Below are 12690 nucleotides of genomic sequence, written 5' to 3' on the forward strand. Positions count from 1 at the left end.
CAATAAGTGCAGGTCCAAACAGAGTGATTATCTTCGGAGTTTACAAAAAGGAATCATGTGGGAAGCGTGTGTGTGCGTTTGTGGGCATGTGCGCGCGAGCTTGTCAGATGCAAGCCAGATAATTCGTTGGTCTTTGTTCTGCCGTTGTGTAGTCAAATGTGCATGCGCGCACATTTGGACCACAACAAAGAGAAATTGGTGAAGTTAGAGATTGGAATCTGCGCTGGCGTTGATGCCAAGATTTGGGGACACAATGGTGCTAGGATAGCGAACAAGGACAAGCCCACACAAGCGGGGAAATACACAATCAAATTTCATACAGGAACCATCCTTATTGTTGGATATCATTAGTCTTATTCTGACTTTTTTTCCTGATTGGCTTGTATTGTTACTTTTGTGAATATTTAAAATATTTTAACTATATTCTATACTATTCACCCAAAGACGCAATTTTCTGTTTTTTTGGGGGGCCAGACATTCAATCGGGTACTTGTTTGTTTGCATCTTTTTCATTTTGCTAAATGTATCTAAAAATGGCTTGTACTAAGCACATTAAGTACAAAAGTAATAATTGAATAATTATTAATTGAATATTAGAGTAATTAATTACTTGAAGGTCATAAACAGCACTTGAGTACCTAAAATATTGGATTATTTTAGTGCTTCAATACATTAAGAAATCACTTGACTACACTTAGTAACATTAATATTTTGCTACTTTCAATATGTATAATAATACAAAGGGTTAAAAATTTAAATTTTGAAGTTTGTTCAAGACAAACAAAGGAGAAGCACCATAAAAACCATTTTGTCCTTTTGAACACCAGAACAATTTCTGCTCATTGGGTTCACAGCCTCAAGCAATTATCACTTGCTCCAATTGTCGCTTGCTTGACTGTTTGTGCATTTATTTGTTCAATCCCATTTAGACTCAAATCATATTTGCTCATATGACCCCTGGGAAGGCGAAGCGTGTAAAAATACAAAAATAACATGGAGTGTATGATGAAAGGAAAATCTCCAGATGCCCTCATGGATTAGGATCTTATTAGGAGTGGCCTTTGTAGAAAAACGTAATTATCTCAAATTATATAATGTAATGTTCCCATTATTTTGTTGTCACGATCTGGGTGAAATTTCAGCTCCCTCATGCTTCCTTTATATGCTTTTGATTTGTGAGGAGGATCAACCTATTGAGGCTGGCTCTGGAAGGGGGCCCCTCCCACCTGAGGTCCCTTCTGAATGTTTCTTGTTTTCCAAATGGGGTTTTTGAAGAGGAAGAAAACTGAAACAACAAAGTAGACATTTTCTATTTGGCTTGGTGGTCCGCAAAGAACAATCCCAGTTCCCTTTGTCTTCGTCTATTGGAAGTTGACTGACAATGTCTGACTTTGTTCACCTAAACAGTCAACTGATCCACGAGCACACAGGCTTTGTACAAAAAGGCCGGCGCTGACTCATATTGCTGAGCAGGTCCATTGGCGGACATGGAGCTCTCCTGAGGACTTTTTATGACTCAATAGCGGCAACTACTTACAGAGATTGGTCTGCTGGGGAAATTTCCACAGAAAAACTGGACACGCCGATAAGGAAGGTCAGCTCTGTCCCGACATGCCCCCTGGACTCAATATAAGGCGCGGGGGGGAAGGAAAATTCCGGACAATGACTCCCACAGAGTGCAGGACATCATCAAAGCACTCAGCAGCTCTTTCAGTAAGGAACTTTGTCACCTGGAGTATTTGGCATTGCGGATCTTTCTTTTCTGCTGCTGCCACATTTTCCAAGCTGCTCTCAAAAGACTGCACACAAGTGTGTTTGCATGATTTATTCATGCGTAGTAAGCCTCCGTTGCTGGTTTCATTCCCAGCTGCCTCTGTGTATGGCATTGCTGATCCTTGTATAGTCGCCACTTACCATGCTGCCCACTCATCTTCTAGACTGTTTATATTTACATTTGCTTGTGTTGTATGCATACGAAAGTGTATTGTTTTGTTCATACATTATTTATTCATTCATGGTTTACAATTCGCTGCTGATTTATTGATACATCATGTATGGGTTTCCTTTGCTACACACAACAGCTATTATGCTGTTGTTCACGTTCACATCCGTGTCGGGGTTTTCAAGCTATGGCTCTTGAGCTGCATGTAGGGCTCTGTGACTTTGCAAAGTATATTTTTTTAAACCTTGAGGCATTATGTTACTAATGATGGAAAGTCCTTTATTTATTATTAATTTTTAATCTTACAAAAATCAATGGGGAAATGAAACACCGGGGAGCTGAAATTTCTATTTTCCTGCGGTTTTTGCAACATTCCATTGAGCCGCGGTCAAAACTATGTTGGTGGCAGTGGAGAACCGTTAATGGCTATGCCTTAAAGTGTCATCTTTGATGTAATGCTATTTTTTGCAGATCCAACAATTATATAATTATCAATCGGCAAATTATCAACAAATTCTGCCCTTTTTATGAAAATAAAATATCCCTTTGATAGTTGTCCAAAATGGTCGCCAAATGTTTAAAATGCCATCCCTTGAATGAGTATCACCTTGTCAGCCTGCATACTGATAATATTTGTTCCCAAACTTTTTGGACCTAAATGAAGCCATCACTTCTAATTAATCAGCAAAAAAATTTGCCGTGACAGGAACAAGGATTATAGTCAGTAAAAGTTGCTGGTAACAAAGGACCATATGGGATTACAATACCTGCTCGTTTTATGCCTGAGTCCAAATCTGTGCTTGTGCTGGCGATGGAGTGGAAGCAAAAAAAGAAGGAGAAATCCAACCGAGTGAGAGAAAAACCTCCTCTGGTTCTCTTCTCCCAGCAAGAAGCAGTTTTATTACATAATGCTCTCGGAGCTTGGCAGCTCACGTGCTTCTCGGAAGGAGCACATGTTCCTCTGCACCTGAAGTCTCATGGCAGCATGGCATCATGATGGCACAAAGATGAGGCGTAAATTAGAAATGAAAAGACTAAAAGAAAATTATAGTTCCATTGCAGTATGGAACCATTAGTGTTCTTGTGTGAATTTCACTTTTGATTCACTTGAAACGACTGTCATCATGGAGAAGTTGGCATTTTGCCCCTTTCTCGAGTCTCGTGCTGTGGACTCAAGGCCGAGCACATTGGTTGTCTGTTTGCTCCCAAAACAACGGTTATCTGGTCCCTCGCCCCTGGATAGAATGTTTCCAGAGACACTACAAGTCATCAACATGTTGTGCGAAATATGTTGTTGTTGTCTTTTTGTTGGGGCATATGCACATCTCTGAGGTCCATGACTGTTTTTAACTTGCAAACGCTTACTCGGAGAAACTAGCAAGCATACTTTTTCAAGACACCAGTTAGCATTTACATATCCTCGCATTAGCTCAGTCTTTAGCTCCCACATTTGAATTGATGGAGAAGCTTTTGCTCATGAACAGTTTGCTTGTTTGCAGCACATTGCTTTTAACATTTAACAGGACATAACAGCTAACTTCTCCCAATTCGAGTCCAACAGAAGAGAGTGTCCGAATGAAATATTGCCTTGCTCTTAAATAAAGAAAGTAGCCATGCTCATTTGTTTCCTTTTTATTTAAAGACTAATGCAGTGAATCAGAATCTACAGGGCCATATCATAACCAAAAGAAACAAACGAAAACATTTACAGGAGGTTCACCACTTGGTCTACACCCTTTAGAACTGTCCAAAAGTCCCACAACACATCCCAGTGGAGTCTATAGTGTCCTTTCGTTGTCCAAACTCTCCTTATAGCCACATCGTTTGTGCTTTAGAAAATGTTTTTTTTTTTTCATTGTTAGTATTTATGTGAAAGTTAGAACACAACAAGAAAAAAAAAATCCAGTAGACATTTAGTAAGAACAGTGTTGAAAAGCATGTGCTGATGATCATTGGCCGAAAATCAAACCAAGCAACCAAACAAAGGGTTATGACAAGTAACAGATATGATATATATTTATATATACATTACATGAGAGCTCTGCAAATGAGTGAGGGACGAGAAGGTAAAAGTCGGAAGCTCATGATTGCACTGTACCTCATGTTTCACATTCTCACTGTGGAGCGTAGAAATGGAAAAAAAAAACAAAAAAACCTGAACTGTATTGAAAGAAGCACTGGAAATCCTCTCGAGTGTTTCTCTACTCAAAATTTCTATTCAGTCTGATGCCAATAGGATTGAGCTCCCCAACTTTTTCCAAAGGAAGATCTTCTTACAGATTTTCTCCTATTTTTTAGTTGTCTTGCGCTTTTTATTGCATGACCCTGGAGAAAAAAAGTGCAATCAACAATGAAAGCAATTTTCTCTCCAAGCACTGACAAATCCAAAGCACAAACAAAAGAGATAATCCGTTGTTTTTCTTTGATGTCACCCTGTATAGCCATGGTTTCATAAAAAAAAAAAAAAAAGCTAATGGGTGCACAGCTGATATAAAAAAAAACTAAGCTTTCTTTTTATTTATTTATTTTATCTTCGTATAATAGCTTGTAAATCTGTCACACAATGGAGACAAGGTCGATGATCGGTGGTTCAAAGCTGTCCTTGCATAGCACGAAGCCGACTACGTACAGGTAATGTTATTGTTCATCTAAATGTGCAAAATGCATAACAATAGGTTGAAAATACAAACAATATTTATTCATTGTTTTAGCTAATATCTTCAATATAATCAAATACTGTATGCATCATGTATTTTACATATGTATATATTTATATATTTATAGAATTTTCTTCATGATAATCAACATACATACAATAGTTTATCGATATCTATCTCTATACACTTTTTCGCCCTGAACTTTGCACATCCTTCAACCCCTCTCTGCTTGTAAGTGGCCCAGGTTCAGTACTCATGATTGTGAGAATGCAAATCATAAGAAAATCATGAACCATTAATAGATTGTGACTTCATCTGCCCACTGATCGGGGGGAAAAAAAAATCATCAGGAGTATTAAAAAAAATCGGAGATAAAAAATGTATAATAAATATTATGTTCTCAATAAATAAATAAATACATAAATAAATAAATAAATACATGCTTGAAAATTAAATAAAAAGTTAAATAAAATAAGGTGTAATAAAATCCAGAAGAAAATTATAAAATAAACAAAATTAAAACAAATTGAACATTAAAATCCAATATTAATTAAATTCACATAATAGGTGAAAATATTCATCATTTGAAGTATGTAACAATTGTGTTTCATTTCAGTATGAACACCCAAAAAAATTGTGTCCAAGTAGAAAAAAATGAAAAAAAGAATGAATTGAAGTAAAGCTACGCTGGCAATTTTCCCCTCACTAAGTTTCATGTTGAGGTCCTTGCGAAGTAATATTGCTACATTAAAAGAATTAAAATTGGGCTCTTCCAAAACCTTGACGTGCCGAGAAATAGCTCATATACGGCTCAGATAATATTATAGCTCATACAACAACAAAAAAAGCGCAAAAAAAAAAATTCAAGACCAAAACAAAAACTCTCCTGTCACCTTTTTCTTGTTTTTTTTTTTTCAGAATAGGGGCTGATATCATGCTACAAAAATATATTCATTTTCATCACGATCATCCGCAACAAATCCTGTTCTGCGCCGATGACGTCGCATCTCAACGTCTTTTCTCTCTCTCTCTGTCTGTCTGCCTCTCTCACCCACACAGCAGCAACAAATCTATCTAAAAGGGCATGTGATACTGAAGGCAGTGTAGCTGGTACTTTCTGAGTGTTGACAATTGTCAGCTCAAATCACAAACAGCGAAAAAAAAAAACAACACAAAAAATGGCAACCTTTTTTGGGGGGTCACAAAATGCAAGACGCGTCAGCAAAGCCATCCTTCGCGATTCCGACTTCAAATGTGGAAAAGGCACTTCCCTTCCGCAATGTGCCCGGCCTCTCATTAAATTGCTCCAATTTGACTTTGCGTTGAACATTTTTCTGGCAAACAAGCCCCTCCCCCACCAGCGCAAAACAACCAAAACTAGAACTTATTCTTGCCCATTCAATCAAACATTTCTCCGTTTCAAAGACGATTCATTACATTCTTATCACTTTTTACATCATTTTTACATCCGCGCAAACCAAAACAAAATGTGTGATTTCTTGAACTTGGCAAAAAAGAAAAAAAAAAAAAAAGCAAGCACAAAATAGACCATAACATATCAAACGCAAAATGACTCCTCCATGTAAAAACATACCCTTTAGTTACTCCAACATAATATTGACATCTCTAACATCTGAGAGTATTTACAAAAACTAACAAGGAAAATACATGTTCATCACTTTCCTTTCCAACCAGAGATAATTGATTTTTTTTCACCCCCTATATTTTTGAAGATAAACGGTGCGTCCGCTGAGACATGTTTTATTGCTATTGCTGATACTCCAACCTATTTTGAAGAACGGTTAATGGAAGTCTTTTGGAACACATAGTGATATTGATGTCATTTTTACGATGCCCTGCCCATGCGTTTGCACGCGTGCTGTTTGTCATGTCTGTGCTTGAAAAAAATGTAAAGACGTAAATAAGATACAAGCAGGGTTTGATTTGTGTGGGAGCGATTGGAAGCTTCGAGGCTTTTAAAGTCATAAAAATGGAACATTTGCGTGCCAATAGGAATAGCCGTTATTACCATCGATACGCTAATAAGATAATGCATTCTTTAATAGGACGATGGATGCAAGCTGCTGACCAGAGCGAGCAACTGTGAAAGGCTTTTAGGCTCTTCTCACCAATCTCCGTGTAGCAACAGTGACATAGCAAAAACAAGCAAATGTAAAGCTAAGCCCAAAATGATTTATAACCTTCTGCGCATTTTGAGTTAGACTTTTTATTCCTCGAATGGGTTTTTTTTTAACTAGAATTGAAATAACAAATGCATTTTTAGGGTTTTAAACAAAAAGACGTAAAAAGAAAAAGTTTACACCCTGTTTATCATAAATGTACAACCAGAATTTATTTTTTTCCAAACTATTCCCAAGATTGATTCTGCAAATCTATTTGACATATTATTACACAAACCTCAAATCAAGTCTGGATTATTGTGGGTTTATATATGTATGCAATTCAAAAATTATCGGGAAATCAATCTTTTTTTTGTTGGGCGTTTTGGCACAGACCACTTAAATGCAATATTTTGGCAGTACTACAACCACTACAAAGCATGTACCTTCACATAAAAACAACACAAGTTGGGAGCTATTTTTGTGTTTGATTAGAAACTATCAACGTGTATAACGCCTTCCCCCAAATCGTGACCCTCGGACAAATAGACTTCAAATTTAGCTAATTCCATTGTGCACCAAAACAGCAGCACTTGTTTTGTCAGAATGGCATCTAACTGTAGGTTCTAAGTGGGTTCCCTGCGCAGTATTTGTGATAATCGTATAATATGCGGAGATGGTGTATTTAACTCATTCTCTGTCGTTCAATGGTAATGAATGAGTTTTATCTATTTTACGTCTATAGTCGTCAATGGTAGTGCATGAGTTTTGCCTATTTTACGTCTATAGACTTCAATGTTAGTGGTTGAATTTCGTCGATGCGAACTCTATTTTTGAACTCATTCACCGTACAAGAAGTGAATTGTTGACATCTAGATCCGTCAATACTAGTGAACCAGTTGGATTATGGTTATGTGTATGGTTATGTGTCTTTCCATGGTAACATCCGTGAGTTTTTCATATTTCCCTATCATAACGGTACATTTTTTTATTTTCATCTCCACTTTCACGATTCGTGTTCTTTTCTATATTGATAATACATTGATTATATGTGATGGAACCTATCAGCAGATACGTGGAGAATCACGCACTATTACGGAAATATGATAATACAATAATAATACCAGAACAAACGACATGATGAATGGCTTTGACTTTGGTTGTTCGGAAGAATGGAAAACACACTGTGCATTTTGCATTTGTCACTATGTCCTTTGCCAGGCTTATGTTACTTCGATGAACATTCGTTGCGATATTGCAGATATATTGGGCCGTTAGTCACAGGTTGTTGTGCCGGCGTCGCACCGGATACAATAAATTGTTGGACCGTCTCCCTCATCGGAGCCACATTTGGTGTATTTATTTATCCCTACAGTACCTCAAATGGTAATAACTCTAGAGACTCCCACAGCAAAGCTTAGAAGTGGAACCCTGCAAAATAAGAAAATATACAATGTACAAAGAAAAAAGCCCAAAACAAGATTGAGCTCTGTGTATTTGTAGAGTAGCATTCTCCTCTCGGCTATACAGTATATTTACGCTAGCATTTTCTTAAAAGCATTATCCCACCTGAGCAACAGCCTTTAAAGTCTATCTCCTGCTCTTTCATATATATATATATATATATATATATATATATATATATATATATATATATATATATATATATATATATATATATATATATATATATAATGTGTGTGTGTGTGTGTGTGTGTTTGTGTTTTTTGTTCTCTTTTGCGTTTCCAAATCTTCAAAATGTAGATAAACAGAAGCAATGCGACAACTGGGAATTCAAACCAGCGTGGACATCATGTTTGCCTGAAAAATAACAGGTTTTCTTTCTCTTTTGAGGGATACCAAAGAAAATAAAAGTTAGATAGGTAGAATTGAAGGGGAGCAAAGGATGAATTAGTGTGGAGTCATCCCCTGCAGTTTGGGCTTCTTATTCAAGTAAGTGGCCCAGTAGACCAAGTTAAAAGTTCCAAAGAGCAGAGGGAAGGCTATTCTGGCGATCCTGTCGATCTTGCTCACGCTGTTAAAGGTTTTCTTGGCCTCTGGGGGTTTGGGCTTTGGCTCCTCCTTGGGCTCGGTCGGGGGCGGAGGGGCGCTTTTGGCAATGGTGGCCAATCCAGGGTCCCTGGCAATGTTGGGGGCGAATGCTGTAGCGGTGGCGGCCGGGTATGCCGTTGTGTTGTTCTTTTTCAGCATGGACTCCTTCTTCTTCTTTTGCTGCGTTGTTTTGATGAGGAGAGGAAAAAACAAGTGCTTAAAATGCTGCTTTCAAAACATAACTACGGTATGTATGGAATCAATCGAGAATCACACACTGCTGACGTTAAAGGGGAAGTCTTTGCAATCAAAGCTTGAAGAATATATCGCATTTGTTATTTAAGCTGCAAATTTCCCCGATGTTTGACTATCTAGGAGGGTGGACATTTTGTTTTCCAGCAGTAACTCAGGTAACGATCTTTAAAGACTTCGTTTATAAACGTCACACGTCCAAACTTAGAATACAAGTGAGCCGTGATTGGCTATTATCTGAGCAGTGAGCAACTGTGATGTCTTTTTAAGCGGACAGCAAGTGACAAAAATGGCCACCCTCAGAAATTGATTAAAAACATGGGGATTTTGCGTTTAATTCATATTCTGCAGACCCAATAATAATCATGATGTTGCGTTTGGACTATGTCTAGAATAATATAATAAACACATTTTTTGACTTGACAAAAAAAAAGTGTCAAATATGGCCAACATTTTATGAAGTCACAAAAACTCAGAGGTGAGGTGTTTGGCTTTGCTGGGTTACTTCCGAAAAATGGGTCAAAATGAAAAATAAATGAGGTAGGGAGACTAGCATTCAACCTCAGCATATCTCAGTGCGTCTCAATTATACTTTGCCATACCCCCTCTAGAAAAAAATGTTGCCCCCCCCCCCCACTCAACGTGCTAACTATAAATACGTTTATCATCTATAAAAAATGGATATACCTAAAACTGCATTCTTTTTAACATTATAAAAAGAAACAAAGCAATACAAATCAACTTTCAAACAATTGTTCATAATTCTTTACGGCGTTTATCAGGGTTGCAGAAAAAAAAAGTGCATCAAAGTGCCTGAAACAAAAAAAGATGAATTCTCATTTTATTGCAATTATGCTTCATATTACAAAACAAAGCCTCCCCCCCAACTCAGTAGGCCCACCCCACTATTTGAGAAGCCCTGCCATTGTATTAATTGTATTTGACCACAAAACACTATTAATGGTCCCAAATTCAGATGTTAGGCAAATGAATCATTTCCACAATGATTTGATCTTTGTCAAAACACTACTTTTACTCAAGACTACAAATCATGAGCAAGTCTTGAATTATGCTGCGCTGCCCATATGAGGAAGCTGTGTGCAGTAATTCTTACATGAGGATGAATAATAGGAGCCACACAACATTGCGTCATCGGCAACCTAATGATTCATACAAATCAATAAGCCCGTAAAAAAAAAAAAAAAAATCCTCATAGGCAGTGTTGCGCCGCTAAATGCCGCACACAGACAACTGGAGCAGAAAGCATGAGATGAACACTAAACTATTAATGTTCACGTCATGTTACACAAATTGAATTTTCCATGAGATGACATCGAAATGCTTCCGCGCTCGCTGCTTCTCCCACAGCGGTTAAGTGCTAACTGGCTGTGTGTGCACAAAACCGAAGAGGTCTGATGGCGGATGCATATGTTTGACACCGCAATCTTAACCCGGGAGACAAATCTTCCCGAAAAAAAACCATCCAGAAATGAGGATCATTTAGGACGCCATAGTTTTACCTCGCAGACTCTCGCCGTGATTGGATCTTCAGGGCCTGCTTAGAATGAAAGTCAAATCTCAAATACCTTCTCTGGCACCACGCTTTTTCCATCCCAGGCGTAACCCCTCTTGGTGAAGTAGTTGACCGTGGCAAACTCGATGAGGGCCGAGAAGACGAAGGCGTAGCACACGGCGATGAACCAATCCATAGCCGTGGCGTAGGCCACTTTGGGGAGGGAGTTCCTAGCGCTGATACTGAGAGTGGTCATGGTCAGGACAGTGGTCACTCCTAAAAACCACAAAACAGAAACTCGTGAAATATGGGCTTGAGAGCTCCTGTCAAACTTGGATGTCAGATGTCAAATGTCAGAACTGTCTAAAACAAGCAATCACGTTAACACCAAGATCAAACTATGATCTGGTTAACACCTATATTTACATATAAATAATTCATAAGCCAGGCTAGTAGGTTTTCTCCTAAAGTATTTTTCAAGTGGAGCCGTAATACATTTGTAATAATCTATCAGAGCAGCTGTGCAGTCGTGCAGCTTGTTCTTTTAATAGACTCGCAAAGGTACAGATCTCCCCAGATGCAGCCGCAACATGCGGTTGTCCTCGGGGATACTGCGGCTGACGAATAGCGTGCAGGAAAAATAGGCTGGCGGAACCAAATCCTGCATAGTGATGCAAAACGCCAGCGCAAGAAAAATAAGGCAAAATGCATAAAGCTAAGGAAAATAATAAGCTGCTGCATGTTGCCCAATCGGTCACCGGCTACATTAGCAACTGCATGGAGAATCGAAGGAAGTGGGTCGGGGCCCATCCAGTCGGGCTTCCATACGGAGCGGGCCACCGTACATGTTTATACATCAAATGACATGAGGCTCAACAGAAAGCCATCTCGCAATTTCATGACATGAGCAGATGGCTGGTACAGGAGAACTACTGTATGAAACATAACGTACTAACACCTCCCATATGCATGCTTTCTGCACGTGACGGCTACATGCACGCAAATCTGAAAAATGGACCATTCTGATGCATTGCAGCTGATAGGCCTTGAGATGATATATTAACTAAGCGATCTTGAGGTTTTTCATATCATTTGACCCACATTCAAAATGTCTACATATATATATATATATATATATATATATATATATATATATATATATATATGATGGATGATGATCTCTGCACTCAAAAATCAAGCATAAAATAAAGCATAAGTGCTACCATTGATTATGATGCATAACAGGGGTGTCAAACCCATTTTGATCGTGGACCAAATTGTGTGCTTCGAGTTTCAGTCGGAGGTCCGCTGTGACTGAATTACTGAACGACACACATACTTGACTAGTTTTGAGACCAGAGGCCAATTCAACAGTGGGATTGGTAACAAAAAAAGTTGTTTCCCTGAAAGCGATTCAAAGTTAAAGGCAATTTGCAAAATTGATATTCTAGTCACAACTTTGAAGTTAGCATTAGCATTTTGCAGGCCAATTAAGATGATTTAGCGGGCCGGATTTGGCCCCCGGGCCTTGTGTTTGCCACCATTATGTATACTAATGTTTTAGATGTATTTGCATCGGCCAAAAAAAAGAACGCCCGCTGCGAAGTGTCTCTTTTGAGTTACGGCATAATTTGAAACCATATAATGATATAATTCCGCTAAGCACAATTTTCAGGATTCCATAGCAGGCTATCTTTTCGTTCATGCCTCTTTAAACGAACGCAATAGCCTTTGCATTCATGCTGTTCCATTTTAATTGCAGCCGGATTCATCGTTGCTCGTATAATTGCCATAATTGCCATTTAAAAATGCATATTTACATTTCATGAATCTGTTTATTAACAGCAGGCTGTGATGACCGCATTGCAGGAAAATATCATGATCCAAACATCTGTCTCAATATCAGTTTGAGGTACAGTACGTTTGTTTTCATCCTCGTCTTTTCTGACGACACGAGCGGTAAACGGATGAATTGCGCGCTCTCATCCTCCCGCGCTGGTTTTCACATGCTTTTGGCTTTGCTGCTGACATGAAGCATAAAGTATGATTACCATGTTCTCATTAGTCAGAGCCAAATAAGTGATTAGTCACTTAACCAGAACGAAACAGGACCCCTATGATGGATTTGTGGCATTTGCGTAGCTGGTGCACGGG

General features: G+C 38.5%; 1 protein-coding gene across 3 annotated transcripts in view; it reads right to left on the minus strand.

The window, feature by feature from the left end:
• Positions 1-3559: 3559 nt before the first annotated feature.
• gabra1 (gamma-aminobutyric acid type A receptor subunit alpha1) overlaps positions 3560-12690 on the minus strand; it is a 34089-nt gene continuing 24958 nt past the window's right edge. For all 3 annotated transcript variants that reach the window (XM_088440316.1, XM_088440315.1, XM_088440317.1), the window contains exons 9-10: positions 10610-10812; positions 3560-8951 (exon numbers count right to left, since the gene is read on the minus strand). In XM_088440316.1, the coding sequence (XP_088296442.1) occupies positions 8631-8951; positions 10610-10812 (524 nt within the window). In that variant the 3' untranslated portion in view covers positions 3560-8630. The remainder of the gene's footprint in view (positions 8952-10609; positions 10813-12690) is intronic.

Source organism: Hippichthys cyanospilos, chromosome 18 (assembly GCF_059441005.1).
Source record: "Hippichthys cyanospilos isolate Australia breed blue-spotted pipefish chromosome 18, RoL_Hcya_1.0, whole genome shotgun sequence".
In the NCBI taxonomy this organism is placed as follows: domain Eukaryota; kingdom Metazoa; phylum Chordata; class Actinopteri; order Syngnathiformes; family Syngnathidae; genus Hippichthys; species Hippichthys cyanospilos.